The sequence below is a fragment of the Leptonychotes weddellii genome, chromosome 7 (assembly GCF_054177405.1).
Source record: "Leptonychotes weddellii isolate Sample4059 chromosome 7, ASM5417740v2, whole genome shotgun sequence".
In the NCBI taxonomy this organism is placed as follows: Eukaryota; Metazoa; Chordata; class Mammalia; order Carnivora; family Phocidae; genus Leptonychotes; species Leptonychotes weddellii.
In genome coordinates this window covers 103,840,830-103,858,475 of record NC_138375.1, presented here as the reverse complement: position 1 = coordinate 103,858,475, position 17,646 = coordinate 103,840,830, and the positions used below count along the sequence as shown (strand labels likewise).

The 17,646-nt window shown below is 37.6% G+C and overlaps 1 protein-coding gene across 1 annotated transcript in view; it reads left to right on the top strand.

Annotated features, from left to right (window-relative positions):
- The first annotated feature begins 2,576 nt into the window (after window positions 1–2,576).
- The window catches only part of DDX4 (DEAD-box helicase 4), a 57,958-nt gene continuing 42,888 nt past the window's right edge, over window positions 2,577–17,646 (top strand). Inside the window, exons 1-3 of the mRNA XM_081826874.1 lie at window positions 2,577–3,394; window positions 4,197–4,292; window positions 13,234–13,300. Of these exons, the coding sequence (XP_081683000.1) occupies window positions 4,221–4,292; window positions 13,234–13,300 (139 nt within the window). The 5' untranslated portion in view covers window positions 2,577–3,394; window positions 4,197–4,220. The remainder of the gene's footprint in view (window positions 3,395–4,196; window positions 4,293–13,233; window positions 13,301–17,646) is intronic.

Sequence of the window (17,646 nt, the reverse complement as noted above, 5' to 3'; positions counted from 1 at the left end):
TTAACAGTCTTGATATGATACTAGGCACAGTTTACATCAATTAAAAAATCATTTGAATAATGTGGAAATAATACTGAAAACATAAGTCTAAAATATCAGTTCTCTTTGGAGAATTTAATGCTTCTTTCTAAAGTGTAAAGGATATTAACTGCACACTTTGATTCTAAACGGTAAAAATCTTTGAGAAAATCTTATTACATGGGATGTACAGAATTTGGATAAACTGTATATAAGCTTTCCAGTGAATCTTCTGAGACAGAAATCTTAGAGTTTTATATTCCATTAGCCACTGCCATTCTTTTTCCTAGACTGTTTCTTGAGAAATTGGCTAATTTTACTTGTAGACTTAGCATAGTACCTGGCATATATTAGGTGTTCATTTAAAGCCTATTCAATAAATAAATGAATAACTAAATGAATTCCTGCATTTTCCCTATGTTGCAATTTAGTACCGTCACTAATTTCAGATCTGTCAGAAGGAACACAGAAAATAGAACATACGGGTGTCCCCCACTATCTGAAAGTGAAGTGTTCTTATGAAACCTTTCACAGGTCACAATAGTATAAAGTAAAGAAGCAATTACCATGAATTTCTATGAAAAAAATTTGACACTTCTCAGACCAAAAAATGACCTCTCTTATACTTTTCTGATACCTTAGGACACATCTTGCTAATGGATGCGCAAAATAAATTGAGTTAAATCAAAGATGCTCACAAACACAGTCCAAAGCAACAGTGGTATGATGCTGAGATGCTTAGTTCTTGGGGAGGGAGCTTGGTGCCACTCGCTGCCTCCATAAGGCATCACTGCAGAAAAAACACTGAATGCTATTTTTGCTTTTGCTTTTTCGTAAAAGCAGAAATCCTCTTTGGATTTTTGGTTTGTGAAAACAGGCCCAAATGTAGGTCTTTCACAGAAGCAAAGTGGCAGAATGTGAGCTTTCTAAACACGGGAGATACCCATACTGGCTTTACTTTCTTGGCACACACATCATGGAGCAAGTATTTACTTAACTGTGTTTGTCTTTTTTCACTGTTTATGTTCAATTTTTGAATTGTATTATTTTCATCCCTTATTTATCCTTTCCTTAATATTGAACTTAAGTTCTCATTAGAATTTACTTTATATTAACCAGGGATAGCTCCCCAAAATTATATAGAATGTTTCATAAAGAACTGCTTAATTGCAATACCTGAAAGCAATAACAATCTGTTTGTTCTAAGACTGAATAGCAGAAAATATTTGCTAAGTGTTTTCTTTAACCCAAAGAAAATGAAAACACTAATTTATAAAGATATATGCAACTTTGTTTATTGCAGCATTATTTACAATAGTCAAGATATGGAAACAACCTAAGTGTCTATTGATAGACAAATGGATAAGGAAGTTATGTATGTATACACAATGGAATATTACGCAGCCATGAAAAAGGATGAGACTGGCATTTGAGACAACATGGATGGGCCTAGAGAGTATAATGGTGAGTGAAATAAGTCAGATTGAGAAAGACAAATATCATATGATTTCACTCATATGTAGAGTCTATAAGGGAAAAAAAGACAACAAAAAGCAGAATCAGACCTATAAGTACAGAGAACAAACTGATGGTTGCCAGAAAGGAAGGAGTTGGGGGGAAGAGCAAAATGGGTGAAGGGGAATGGGAGATACAGGTTTCCAGCTATGGAATGAATAGTCACAGGAATAAAAGGCACAGCATAACGAATATAGCGATGTATGGTGACAGATGCTAGCTACACTTGGGGTGAACATAGCATAATACATAAACGTGTTGAATCACTATGTTGTGTATCTGAAACTGATGTAACAGTGTGTGTCAACTATACTCAAATTAGAGAAAGTTATTATCTTTAGCTCAATTCTGAAAAAAAGTTCATTTTAGAAAATATCTCCCAAGTTTTCTGTACCTAAAAAAGAATCTACTTGGTTATTCTGTCAACGCAATTTCATATCTTACTCCTTTTGCATAATATTTTCCCATGACATAAAAAATTTTGAAAGAACACATTCAATTCAAAGTGAGTTAAAATACGTTAGAGGGCCCCTTTTTACAAATTCAGAGCAACGGGAGTATTGGTGGCTCTCCCATACACACATAGTGATTTAAGGTACTAGCCTCCTCAAGGGTAGGATGTGAAAATTTGGTTTAAAAAGAGGAATTATTAAAAATGACAGTTATGTTAAAATATAATCTGGGTTTATCTTTGTTAAATATAATCTTTTAAAAACAATTCACCTTGAAAATAGTGCTAACTAGATAAATATTGACATATTCTTGGTGGAAAAGACAAACAATAACGGTGGTTCTAAAGGTGAAAACTGTGAAGCTGAACCCCAAAAGTGTGTCATCCTCTATGTCTGAGTGTCAGCTTATGTTGGGATTTATATTACTGAATGAAATATTCAGGTATTCCTTCAAAGATTTAGAGAACAGAAAATGATGAAAGTAAAAAATGGAAACTATACATTCAAAGCATCCCTTTGTTAGGCTTTTTGGTAGAATGGGGAAATACTGAGAAATTTATTTTTTGTGAGGCAAAACTAGAATATCTGCTTGGTGAGAGCATTAAGCATGGAAATGACCCTTGGTCACTCTTAGGTTTGGCTAGTATCCCTAGGGGTATAAACCTGCGGACCACAATTTCAAGCCTTGATGAACGACCTACTCTAGCACAATTTTCGTATTCCTTCTGCATCAGAGGGCATCTCTTTCCCAAAGACGTGGACCCTTGACTCTACACGACAGGCTTTCTTTACAACAGCGAGACAGAACCTCATCCCAGCCGTCACTGGGAGGAAAAGGAAATCTGCCAGCTCCATGGGCCTAAACTATATGTTGAAGCAGCAAAAATCTCCAGATGTGAAGTAAGCGCCTCAGAAACGAAGAACCAGAGGGGCCAACCGCCAGGGACTGCAGTAGGAAAAAGGAAAGAGAAAGCTCAACAGGTTGAAGGGAGGGCATTACCCACCTTCCCTTTTATTTTTGGTGTTAGAAAAAGGGAGGTGGACATGTTTGGCTTGCAGTACTTGCGCAGAGAGTATCTAGGGCATCTCCAGATTGAAGATCCCACCCAAGAATCTAGAGAGAAGTGGCTCATGGCCAGCTTTGTACCCACAGGCCCAACGGGCCACTATGGGAACAAGACAGTGGGTCTCACCACGGCGACCTCAAATGCGAGCAAGTAGGGAACGCGCGGCGGAGTTGGGGCGGGGCGACGCCGGCTGCCTGAGCGCTGATTGGCTGGTGGCGCCCGTCGCCTGGTGCCATTTGTTGTTGAAGCTGCGCACCTGACGCAGTCGACTGCGTCCTGCACGTGCAGCCGTTTAAGCGGCGTCGGCGCCTGCGAGGACCCGGGAGAGCAAGTAGGGGAGAGGTGAGTTGACTGGCGTGTCCCTTTCCTGCGCGGGCCTCGACCTGCCTTTTCGGGCTTCCCGGTGGCGGTAGTTTGGGCTAGACAAAGAATAGATGGGGCAGGTGGGGCTTGGGGCCGTCCTATCGGGCTTTTCCTTATCCTGCCTGTGTAGGTCTTAAAGTCCGGTGGGCGCCCGAAGGACTGAAGGCCTACAGAGGAGGCAAAGGAGTTTTTTTTTGCCCAGCCCCTGTGCAGCTTTTTCTCTGAACAAGAATGGCCCTAATATTTTCTGTGTATGCACGCTCCTTGGAGTAACTGGTTGTCCATTGTTGGAAGGATTTGGGCCATCTAATCCATGTCTCCTACCCCGCTAAACTTAAAGGTCTTGGCCCCAGCTCCCTCTCTTCCCTTAAACTATCAAAGATAACCAAACGTCTTTACAAAGATGTGCGAAGAGAGAAACTGAGTAGTAGTTGAAAATTTTCCCTTGCCCTTAATATCCAGTAAGCTGTCTGGGGACACTTGGAAGACGAGGGTAAATTCAATGAACAGGTTTTAGGGAAAACCCTAAGCATCAGTAAGGACATGATGATTACTAGAATGATTAAGTTGTTCAACTCATTTTTAAAGGTAAATAAGATGGGTATAAGGTAAGAAACAAAACTTCCCTCTTTTTGGAAACACTTTTGGGGAAGATCAGCAGCTAGTTCAGTAGTTTCAGGAGGTGTATGTGAAATTATGATAATTTATGCTTTTAGATATATGATTCTGATCTAATAGGCCAAATGTGTGTGTGTGTTGTTTTTTTGTTTGTTTTTTTAAGATAAAAATAGAACTGGAAGCCACCATGGGAGATGAAGATTGGGAAGCAGAAATAATCAAACCTCGTATGTCTTCCTATGTTCCTGTATTCGAGAAGGTAGTAACATTGAAAGTTTGTGGTTATTAAATGCTACAGATTTTATTGAAGTTGAAAAATCACTGTGGTGGGAATGTTATAAATTACAGCCTGTTTCAGTGTGCTGTGCTTATCTCCATCCGATAGTTATTAACTATCTTAGGGACAATGAGGAAGAGGCACTCTAAGCCTCAGACAAAATAAAATAGGTAATTTGATAATTAACTAAAATAAATGTCATATTACTAACAATTTAAATGTTGGTGATTTAGGACTTACTGTGGGTGGAAGCAGGCTGGTACGAATGTGGTTGAATATGTCTGAGAGACACTTGTATTGAAAATTGAAAAATACAATTTGGTGTTGGGTGATACTTTGAATTTTGAAAATTGGTTACATACATCTTCTTTCAAGATGAGTCTGTTAGGCTGATTGAGATGGTATCAGCACCTTGCTTTTCAAATGTACAAATCTTCGGATCTTTTTCCTTAGTGGCTTTTGGAGAGTTACATTGTAATTTACAAGAAGAGGCCTTGGAGTAGGTTTTTGGCTTTCAGTTCTGACTTGAAAATTGACTTTAAAAAATTCCATTTTAGAAGTTAATATATATATTTATTTAGAAGTTAAAATATTTTTATTTTTATTTATTTTTATTTTTTTTAAAGATTTTATTTATTTATATGACAGAGAGAGACAGCGAGAACAGGAACACAAGCAGGGGGAGTGGGAGAGGGAGAAGCAGGCTTCCCGCGGAGCAGGGAGCCCGATGTGGGACTCGATCCCAGGACCCTGGGATCATGACCTGAGCTGAAGGGAGACGCTTAACGACTGAGCCACCCAGGCGCCCTAGAAGTTAAAATATTTTAAGGGATTGTTTTTTGCATAAGTGTAATCTACTTGAAAATGTCTCCAAAAGTTGATTTTCTTTTCTTTCTTTTAGAATTTCTAGTTTGCATTTATGCATTTTGTTGATCAATTTTGACGAACACGAACATTTATTTTGAAATAAATTCAAGTGATGTCTTTGTGGAAGTTATTACATCACACAAACATATGAAATACATAATCCTATATTTGTCTTAACTGGATTTGGTCGGTATGTAAAGTTTATTTCAAAATACCGAAGATAATAATCTGAATTTATCATGTTTCCTTATTTGGAACTTACTTTAGAAATGGCATCTTTTGTGTGTTACTTTTTTTATAGTCCTCTGCCTATCATAAAATTCTATTACAACATTGGGAAAAGAGGAGAAAAATCACTTAACAGTCTTATTAGCACAAACACTCTTATAAATTTTTAGTAAATTTTCTTCTTTTTTTCCCCCAGTGATATACATAATAGTATTTTTGATTCCAGCTTTTTCACTCTTCAACACTATTCCATATTATTACTAATTTCGTAGAAGTAATTTCTTATGGTCACATAATATTTCATGGAATGGATCTACCATAATATAATTGATTTTCTGTTGGTGGGAATTTAAGATGTTAGCTTTTCACTGTAATGTTGTCATGAATATCTACAGCTTATTTTTTGATCAAGTAATTCCATTTTTGAAAGAAAGTACTCGGTCAAAAAATATTTTATGGTTCCTTTTACCCCTGGTTCTCAGGTTTATTATATTACAAAGTTTAATTCACAGATACAGACTTTTTCACTTGAACTTTAACAGTCACCTAATTTTTATTTCTTCTTAGTCTGAGATTTTTGTCTTCATTAAGTATTCTTCAAAACTACACTAGACTGTAGCATGTTGTGCATGTTTATTGCATAGGATGTCTGAAATTGGGGATGGTTGACTGTCAGAACTTTCAGTTTACCTTTCTTGAAATATATTTGCTATTTAGTAACCTACCTTGTTTCTTAATATTAGGAATACTAAGTTGAATGTTAATGCTAATTTTACCTTATGATTCTTAATACATTTGTGTGGGGCCAATTTGTAATTTTTTTGCATTGTCTGCAAACTTAATTCCTGGTGCTGGTTGTGCAATTAGTTATCTGGCCTAGTTGACTTGAAGGAACATGGTGCAATCAATGGCTTTGTTGTTTGCCTTGGTTGATAAAAAAAGTGCAGAAAGTGAGGATGAATATATGATATGTATGTGTGGGAGAGATCTGAGGTCTTTTATTCAGCCTAGTTTCACTTAAAGGTGCCATTTTGATTGGCTATTCTGAATTTCTATTTTAAGAGACAGCTGGGCTTTTGTTTTTTAAAATTTGTCTTGGCTCTGCAACTGCCTTGGATTGATATCAGACAATATCTGATCAACCTTTTCTGAGTACTTTTCAGGATCTTTTTTTGGAGATTTAATATTTACCCATGCTTTTATGGGTATATAATTTTGAACTAATAGGCCACTGTTCTGATAGCTGTTGGAACTTCCCAAATACAGATTTTGAAGTTGGTGTACCACCTGGGTGTGGAACAGTGAAAGATGTGAGGTTAAGAAAAATTTGATAATCTAGTAATGATGTAGTCCATACATCTCAGTTGTTAGGCAATGGCACATTGCATGTAAGCTTTTTGAGATGAGTGTTGGAGTGGATAAGTATGGTGAATAACAAGGTACTGGTTTTGCTTACTAGCTGTGTAATGAATACTGCTTGTTAGATGACTGTAGGAGTAAGTCTCCACAGTGATTGCTTCTGTCTCATCTATCTGCCTTTTTGGTGGCACATTTCAGAAGGCAAATACTCTTGGGATTAAAGCAAACCTAGCTTGAGATAATCGGTCCATCCACAATTAAAAAATTTTTTTTTAAGTAGGCTCCATGCCCAGTGTGGAGCTCAATGCAGGGCTTGAACTCACGACCCTGAGATAAGAACTGAGCTGATATCAAGAATCAGATGCTTAACTGACTGAGCCACTCAGGTGCCCCCACAATTATAATTTTATTAAGCAGTAGTAGCAAAGTTTATAATAATTGTCTAGATAAGAAAATAAAGTTTGGGGCTTCTCTCTTCACATTTGCAGTATGGTTCTGAAGTAGCAGGAAAAAATGTGGCCCTTGGACATCATTGAGTTGGCAGAACTAAGGAAGCTGAAATGCTAGAGCCTGAGGAAGATTGTGAGCAGTTTCTGCTTATAATTACCACCAAGATGTGGGAGGATATTGTGTGTCTTATTAGAAAGCAGAGAAATTCTTGTTTCTTGCTAAATGCATGCAACTTGTGGAAGTCAGTCAAAATAGTCATCCAAATAAAAGTCCAGGTGGCAAGCTTGGAGGAAAGATCTGTGACTCCTCTTTAAAATCTAAATAATGGAGTTGAGAATAGAGTGATAGAAAGGTAGGAGAAGGCTGAGGAGAAGGCTAAAGAAATTGCAAAGATGGCAGAAATGTTGGTAGAGCAGGTCTGGAAGATAGAGAAAACTGAATCCTTTTGAAAAAGATCAATAGCTTACAGCCAATGGATTCTAGTCAACTGATAGATTGATTGTCTCATTCCAGAGAGAAGGTGAAACTAGAGAGCCATTTGTTTTCTGTTTTTCTCTGTCTATACTCTGTCCTCATTTGCTCTAGGTTTCTCTCATAATATGGGGTAGATGATTTCACTATCAGTTTTGATTGTTAAATGTTTTTGTTTGGGGAAATAACTTTTATTTGGAAAATGCTCTCACATATAGACATTAGGGCCTAGATTGTGAGCTCTTGCAGCCGTCACATTTGTTCCTGGCTTTGGTAGTTATCTCTAAATTTTGAGGTTCTTTGCTCTTTCTGTGACATGCTAGCTCTCTTGAACTTTGGGTATGTGTGTGATATGTGAGACTCAGGAGTTGGGAGTTCTTCAGCTCTGGAAGTGCTGAAGTAGCTGCAGTAATTTTAGATGTTTTCATGTAGCAATTGCTGAAGAAAGGGAAAAAAGACCAGACTTCAACTGGGGTTGTATATAGGGCTGACATAGCTAGGACTGATCAATCAGAAGAAGGGATATAGGATAATATTGTCTGTATTTTGGGACTTTAATTTCTGTGTCAGACCAAAGAAGGAGACATGCTTTGTTTGAAATTTAAATTTTTAAAATTTTATGCAGCACACTATCTGACATAACCTGTGTGGTCTGTTTATTTGGACAACCTGTCTCAGCTTTATTTGACATGGAACCTAGAATAGGAAATGAGATCTTGGTATTCTGTATAAATTGATAAAATACTCTGATGCATTTCAGGGGATTCTGGGTATAAGATGAAAGATATATTTGCTAAGAACTTGAAGGGGCGGGGGAAAGAAAACATGGAACTGTCTGCATTGGACCCCACATTGGACAGGGAAGAGGCATCTTCAGGGTTCACAAACTGTTCATCTGTAAGTTCATTTGGATAGCAGACCTGACAAGTTTTTGAGATCAAAGCCTTACCACGTTAAAAATCAAACAAAACCTTACCATGTTGATGGAAGTATTCATTGGCTTAAAAACACAAAAGACAAAAAAAAAAAAAAGTGATATTCCAGAATTGAAAATACTGAGTACATACAAGGTCAAAAGAAATGTGTTCACCAGAATGCAAATGGATTCTTTGCAGCTGCATATGAGAACCCTTATGTGTAAAACATTTTGAAAATTCTAACTTGGCTTATTTGAATCATCCAGTGAATTTTTATTGAGCCCTATTAGGTGTTGGGGATAGTGGTGAACATGATAGATAAAGTGCATAACAAGGTATTAGTTTTCCAAGGCCAGAAGGTAGAAATCTAGGTGTCACCAGGGCTATCTTTCTTCTGTAGGCTCTAGGAGATATGCCTCCTCCAGCATTCTGGTAGCTATAGGCGTTCTCTGGCTTGTGGCTCCATCTCTCTCTACTCTGTCTTCCCATAGCTGCCTGTGTGTGTCTCTCTTAACTCTTTTTGCCTCTCATAAGGACACTTGTGGTGACATTTAGAGCCTACACAGATGATCTAGAGTAATCTCCTCATTTCAGAATCCTAAATTTAAGTATATTTGCAACAACTCTTTTTCCAAATAAGGTAACATTTACAAGTTTCAGGGTTTAGTACTTAATGTCTTTGGGTGGCCATATTTCAGCCCACTATAGATAGTATGGCTAAAGTACACTGAGATAAGAACAGTGGTAGAAAATGAACTCAGAGAGGGAAAGGGAAGAGGAGAGGGAGAGGAGACTGAAAGTAATTGTGGACTTAAGAGTTAATAGGACTGGCTTGACTGGATATGGGGAGTGAAAGAGAGTAATCAAGGATGATGGCTAAGTTTTTAAATTCTATTTATTTTAAGGAAGTATAGTTGAAACACAGTGTTACATTAGTTTCAGGTGTACAGTAGTGATTTAACAAGTCTGTATGTTATGGTGTGCTCATTAGTGTAGCTACCATCTGTAACCATGTAATAGCATTACAATACCATTGAGTATATTCCCTATGCTGTACCATAGGTTTTTTTAATTTAAGCCACTAGATGGATGATGGTGCCCTTTGCCGAAATGGAGGATCTGTGAAAGATGTACAAGCTTTTTCTCTTTTTTTATGCCCCAACATTTTATTTGTATTTATTTATTTATTTATTTATTTATTTATTTATTTATTTATATTTTGTTCAGTTAGCCAACAGATGTACAAGCTTTGGAGGGGTCAAAACAAAGAATGCTGTGTTTGTTGTGTTCAATTTGGGTTGCCTATGAAAGCATAAGTAAAGATACCAGTCAGTAGGTTATATGAATTTGTTGCCTAGAAGAGGGATCAGGGCTATAGATAAAATTTGGTAATTATCTGTGTATTAATGGGATTTAAAGCTTTGAGATTGGGTAAAATTGCATGGTGTAAAACAGACTTAAAGGGATTTACCCTGGGTACTCCCGACTTGAGTGGCTTAAACAAAAAATGGGGTATAAGAAAGTGGAGGCAGCAACTGTTGACATTTTGCTTTAAGAGGGGCAGAGAAATGGTACAGTAGCTAAGGGGAATATGAAGTTAATTTATTTTTAAGGTAATGAAAAAGGTTAAGGTTTTTTTTATGATGTTTTATTTCAAAATTTGCCTTGAAATTTTTAAATTCTGTGTATGTGGGATTTTAAATTCCACAGCTTGAAGATTAATACTAATAGTTTTTAAGTTCTTGAATGCTAAAGTGCCTCATTACCCTTATTAGCTTTATAACACTTAAACCAGCCCTTTTTTGGATTCTCTTCATCCAATAATACTTTGGCCACTAGAAAAGAAAAAAAAAGTCTTCAGAATTTCACTTTAAAGAAGGAAAACTGGATCACTCTTCTTAATGGTTTATTTAAAAAAATTTTTAAACATGCTATGTCTTGTATTCTGACTTTCTAGTTCATCACAGTCAGGTTCTTAAAAACCTAATTATCTCACAGGATATTTGTTTTAATGTCTATGGTAATCATAAATTTGAACTTTTTACTGTAGTAATTACCAAAAGCCCAAGGCATTTCAATGATGGTGTATTGCCTTTTTGTTCTGAATAACTCAGAAAATACTTGGATGACTCTTGAGCTTTACAGAAGTAGTTTTTCAGGTCATTTAGTGTTTTGTGAAAGAAATTTTAGAAAATAAGTATGACTAGTGCACTACCTCTAGCTTTTGGTTTATTTAAAGGAGCTCATTTGAAGGAATGTTGTGACTTCTAATGTTGTCATTTAATTAAGATATCATCTGTAAGTTTGAGGTCACCTGTCATTTTTAAATTACTGAATTCTGCTTTTCATGTGCAAGAATTTGGGAGTTCTGTAAGTTTTGTCCTAAGTAGAGGAAGCTTATGTGAGGGGAAATTAAGAAGTCAGTTAATGATGATAAGGGCATCCTAGGAGTTCCAAGTGAGAAAAAAAAGTTATTCAAGTTGTTGTTAACACAGAGATACACTGAAAAATGTTGAAAGATTCCCAGATTAATTTGACATTTAGCTGTTGATTTAATAACAAAAGTTGAATTTTCTGAGCCCCACAGAAATGCAAATATGCCACTGCAAATGTAATACATACGCAATAATAGCAAATACATTTTTTGGAGACTAAGGGAAAATGGGACAGCCAGTATTTGAGAGCATCAGCAACAGTCTTCAACTGTTGCTATGACAAGTTTGATTAAAATTAACTATGAATATTCTGTAACTGACATGAACCACTTCTTTGTTTTTATACTGTACTTGGAATGTGTATATATATAGGTATATTGTTTTTAGTGCATCAGTGATGTTTTCTTTATTTTAGAATGAACTCCTTTTTAAAAACCATGAACACATTAATTTGTTTCCTTTATATAAACACAATGGAAGTTTCTTTAAAAAAGATTTTATTTATTCGGGACAGAGTGCATGCACGCGAGGACAAGTGTTGCGGGGGGCAGGAGAGGGAGAAGCAGACTCCCTTTCAAGTGGGGAGCCCAATGCAGGACTCGATCCCAGGACCTTGAGGCCTTGAGTTGGTGACCTGAGCCGAAGGCAGACACTTAACCAACTAATACTAATAGTTGAGCTGCCCAGGTGCTCCAACACAATTGAAGTGTTTTGTTTTGTTTTGTTTTTAAGATTTTATTTATTTATTTGACAGAGAGAGAGTTCGTGAGAGCAGGAACACAAGCAGGGGGAGTGGGAGAGGGAGAAGCAGACTCCCCGCCGAGCAGGGAGCCCAATGTGGGACTCGATCCCAGGACCCTGGGATCATGACCTGAGCCGAAGGCAGATGCTTAACGGCTGATCCACCCAGGCGCCCCTTGTTTTTGTTTTTAAAGATTTTATTTTTATTTATTTGAGAGACAGAGACAGATAGTGACAGAGATAGCGAGAGAGAGCACAAGCAGGGAAGAGAGAGACAAGCAGGCTCCTGCTGAGCAGAGAGCCCAATGTGTGACTCGATCCCAGGACCCTGGGATCGTGACCTGAGCCGAAGGCAGACGCTTAACCGACTCAGCCACCCACACGTCCCACGACTGAAGTGTTAACAATAAAAACCTGTAGTACTTTGCTGTAGAAAATGTTACCTCTTAATCTCCTTCTGTGTTCTACTTTATTCTGTGCAGTATTATTGAGTATACTGTGAAATACTGAACTTTAAAAAATACATTGTATATTGGCAGGCATTGATTTAGTCAGTGTTACTTTGGTCAGATTTTATTTATATAATAATAATACTTAATTATACTTTTCAAGTATATGGGTGGGTAGACTTTTTTTTTTTTTTAAGATTTTATTTATTTATTTGACAGAGAGAGAGACAGAGAGAGAGGGGACACAAGCAGGGGGAGTGGGAGAGGGAGAAGCAGGCCCCCCGCCGAGCAGGGAGCCCGATGCGGGGCTCGATCCCGGGACCCCGGGATCATGACCCGAGCCGAAGGCAGACGCTCAACCATCTGAGCCACCCAGGCGCCCCATGGGTGGGTAGACTTTTAAGTCAGATGTCAGCAGACTCTTCCCATAAAGGGCTAGATAGTAAATATTTTATTCTTTGCAGGCTTAATGATCTCTGTTGCAACTTGGCTATTGTGGTGGGAAAGCAGCCAAAGACATACCTAGATGAACAAGGGTGGCTATGTTCCAAAAAAACTTTATGAAAACTGGTGGCCCACCAGATTTGGCTCATGGCTCTAGTTTGCTAATCGCTGTTTTAAGTGATATGTTAATATGCTATGCATTTGGGGCGCCTGGGTGGCTCAGTCGTTAAGTGTCTGCCTTCTGCTCAGGTCAAGATCCCAGGGTCCTGGGCTCCCTGCTCAGCGGGGAGCCTGCTTCTCCCTCTGCCACTCCCCTTACTTGTGTTCCTTCTCTTGCTGTCTCTCTCTCAAATAAATAAATAAAATCTTTAAAAAAAATGCTATGCATTCAGCGTTAAAGTGAAGAGATTTTGGAATAATTAATAAAGTAATGAGTGACCCGGAAATCTTAGTCTGCTTTGTTTTGTTTGGAACAAAGCCCAGTTATTAAAATTTTATAGTATCTATGATGATGCATTTTTATTTTCAAAATAGAAAATGAATCTTTTCTTCCCTCTTACAGGATAGGTATTCTTCTGGAGCAAATGGAGACACTTTTAATAGGACTCGAGCTTCATCATCAGGTATGGGTTAAGGCAAAAAGATGGAACCCATTTTAAGGTAAATGGCTTCATCTAGTGAATGAAGAGCAGATTAGTAGACATCTTGTAAAGAGTGTTTGTTAAATTTCTGTGAGAATTTATTGTTTGGATGTTTTAGAACATTGTTACTTGGAATGCGGTTGACAGACAAGTAGCATTGATGTCACCTGTGAATTTCCTAGAAATGCAGAGTCTAGGGGTGCCTGGGTGGCTAATTTGGTTGAACATCTGACTTTGGCTCGGGTTATGATCTCAGGATCATGGGATAGAGCGCTGTGCCGGGCTTCCTGCTCAGCGGGGAGTCTGCTTCTCTTCCCTCTCCCTCTGCCCCTCAGGCCCTGCCTTCCCCTGCCCCACTTGTGCAGGCTCGCGCTCTCTCAAATGAAAAAAAAAAAAAAATCTTTAAAAAAAAAAAATGCAGAGTCTAATGGTCCACCCAGAACTACTGCATCACAGTCTACATTTTTTTTTAAAGATTTTATTTATTTATTTGACAGAGAGAGAGGGAACACAAGCAGGGGAGTGGGAGAGTGAGAAGCAGGCTTCCCGCGGAGCAGGGAGCCCGATGCGGGGCTCAATCCCAGGACCCTGAGATCACGACCTGAGCCGAAGGCAGTTGCTTAAGCGACTGAGCCACCCAGGCGCCCCCACAGTCTACATTTTAACAAGATTCCCAGGCAATTCTTGTGCACGTTACTTTCATAATTACATTATCTCTGGAAGACTGAACATTGATGATTTATAAATGTTTAGTCTTTGAGCTACTTGGGATAATGAAGGGGACTAGAAGTTAGGACAGCTGGCAGCCCTAAATACTGAGAAGTTGTTTCAGAACTTTTGCCACCAAGTCTTTCTCATCTTCCCTTTCACCTTGGGTTAAGCGGATCACTCTGGAGAAAGGATGGAAGATTACAAGAGAACTAGAGCTCATAGTGAAGTACCATAGTTCTTTGTTCTTTTGCTTGGGGGTTAAATATGTGGATTTTTTTTAAGTTGTTCAAAATTTGCTTCTCCTTCCTGGATCTGGTCCAAATGTGATTATATGTGGGACGTATTCTTTGGTCATTTAGTGAGAATTGCTTTCATTAATCTAATTTCATTTTAAGTGGAGTTTATTTTTATTTCTTTCGATTTGTTTTGATAGGCTTCAGAGCACTAAAGAAAAATAGCTATACTTCATTTATTAGTATCATGGACTTCTTTAACTGATATTTCTCTTACTATGTATTTATTATGATGGGAATTGAACCTGATAAAATTCAGTGATGGCCTATCATTAAATTCATGAAAGTGAGAGCAGCAATCCCTAAAATGATTAAAAAAAAATTAACTGAAAGAGAGTAATTTGCCTGTTTCCTCTTGACTGTATGCTAATAGCAAAGAAGAAAAGATGGGTTAATTCTTTATTAGAACCTTCTATTTTTGGACCATCATTTTAAGACTCTACGTTGAGCTTTTTAAAAATTTTGCATGCTGTTTTCTGTAACTCCTAAAAATATTGTACCTGTCCTCTGTTTTACTTTTCAAATTTGAATGACTAATGGGGTCTTTTCCAAAATTATTTTTAACTTCGTCCTCTGATTTACCATCTGGAGATGGCGAGGTGCTTCTCACAGATTTACTGTAGAGAATGTGTACAGGTCTTCAATAAGTAGGTGTTTAAGTCTGATAATTGGGTTCAAATTGAAGTCCAGGCTTCATACTGGCTGGATGACCTTGGTGAATTTGCCTAGGTTTTCTAAACTATGTGTTTTCTCATTTTTAAAATGAGGATAATACCTTTTATGTTTATATGTGTTAAATAAGCTAGTTAATATATATAAAGGCCTAATGTAGCATTATGCCTGGTATCTGTGGTCCTCAAATGATAATTTTCTTGCACACATCTAGTAACAATTAGCTATCTTGAATTGATGGTAATAAACTCCTTGGATCTTAAGTTTTTCTTTTTGGGTGTTAGCTTACTCTTCTTTTTTATGTCTGCTGTTAGTTCACATAATTTAAATTGTTTTTGGAATGGGTAGAGATGAGCACAGTTTTGAGATGGAAATCCTGCCTTCTAGACCTAGCACCTATAGGTTCTGTTATGTCGGGATTTTTACTTAATTTCATTTTTTTCTTTTTTTTTTTTTAAAGATTTTATTTATTTATTTATTTGAGAGAGAGAATGAGATAGAGAGAGAGAGCATGAGACGGGGGAGGGTCAGAGGGAGAAGCAGACTCCTTGCCGAGCAGGGAGCCCGATGCGGAACTCGATCCCGGGACTCCAGGATCATGACCTGAGCCGAAGGCAGTCACTTAACCAACTGAGCCACCCAGGCGCCGCTTAATTTCATTTTTTTCTAAAAACAAACTTGGCAACACCTACCCTGATTCCTAACAGGGTTGTTGTAAGGATAAAGATCAAATGAGGTGTAAAGTCATTTTGTAAAGTGTAAAGCTGTATACCAATGTAGAATGCTTTTGTTGAAGGAGACAGTACTTTGTGTTGTTTGATTAGATCTATTGTACTTTATTTTATTTGGCCAAACAGGTCATATAACTGTTGGGGAAATAAATTACGTATAATGAGAATTTGTTTTTCTCTCCAGACATGGTTGAAAATTTATTAAAATAGATGAAGCCATATAGGATTATAACCATATCAGGTTTTCATTCTCAATTCCAAGTGTGGCTAAGGCTTGCATGATACAGCATCATATGCGTTTTAGTTAAGCAATTACAGTGCTTACAAAGCTTTTATACTCTTGACCCTTTCTTTACTAATAGGCATAATACAGTATAGCTCGTACATGTTTAATTAAATTTGCTTGACTTGAGTGAGGTTTCATAATACAAGATTCCATGCTCTTATTAGGAAATCATTTATCCTCTTGCCTCCCCCACACTTATTTCTATGGTAATTTTAATTTTTGGCCTTCTATCTTAGTATTTGGGTTTTTGTCATAGAATTTGGGAGAAGTGTGGATCTAGATACTCTAGTAACCAAATGGACAAGTATCATGTGGATCTTAAGTGCAATATGGGTTAGATGAAGAGTTACTTGAAATTATAGCAGATGAAGAGAGAGAAAAAAAATCAGTAGTGGTGAAGTAATATAAATGTCAAAAGATAGAAGAAATCCTGGGAAACATATACAGGAATTTCAATTAATTGAGTAAAGGATATTTTAGTCTGTTACTTGAGGGTAAAACAATTCCTGTTGACTCTTAAGAGCTTGCAGTGTCTTATATATGTTACTTTCTGAAGTATTTGAGTACCACTGTATTGAAGTCAGCTTTATATGTTGATTCAAGATGGAAACATGACTGAACACCTTACTCCTTTTTCCATTGATATCTTTGTGCCACAGCTTGGGAACTACCAATCTTAGACCAGTGCTGTTCATTAGAACTCTGCAGTGATGGAAATATTTTTTAATTGCATTAATATAGCCACAGGGTACACTTGAAATGTGACTGATCAGTACAACTGAGGAATTAAAGTTTTGATTTTGCTTATTTTTTTTTTTTTAAAGATTTTATTTATTTATTTGAGAGAGAGAGAATGAAAGGCAGAGAGCATGAGAGGGAGGAGGGTCAGAGGGAGAAGCAGACTCCCCGCTGAGCAGGGAGCCCGATGCGGGACTCGATCCCGGGACTCCAGGATCATGACCTGAGCCGAAGGCAGTTGCTTAACCAACTGAGCCACCCAGGCGCCCTGCTTATTTTTAATTAACTTAATTTTGAATTTAAATGGCCACATATGGCTAAGGATGGTAGTATTACACAGCATAGCTTTAAAATTTGAACCAGCTTAAGCGTGGCTGTTCTCATCTTGTATATTTGGAGAGAGCCTGGCAAACATTAGAAGTTGGTGTTTAGAGAATTGCTAATTTTTCTGGCTGTGTCCTTGTCCTTGTAATGTCACCTTCCCTTTCCTGTTTACTGTGTGCCAAAAGCTAAGCTACTTAAAAAAAAAAAAAATTTATTAACATATAATGTATTATTTGTTTCAGGGATATAGGTCTGTGATTCATCAGTTTTAGGCAATTCACAGCACTCACCATAGTACATACCCTCCCCAATATCCATCACCCAGCCATCCCATCCCTCCCACCCCCCTCAACTCCAACAACCCTCAGTTTGTTTTCTGAGATTAAGAGTCTCTTATGGTTTGTCTCCCTCTCTGGTTTTGTCTTGTTTCATTTTTCCCTCCCTTCCCCTATGATCCTCTGTCTTGTTACTCAAATTCCTCATATAAGTGAGATCATATGATAATTGTCTTTCTCTGATTGACTTATTTTGCTTAGGATAATACCCTCTAGTTGTATTCACGTCGTTGCAAATGGCAAG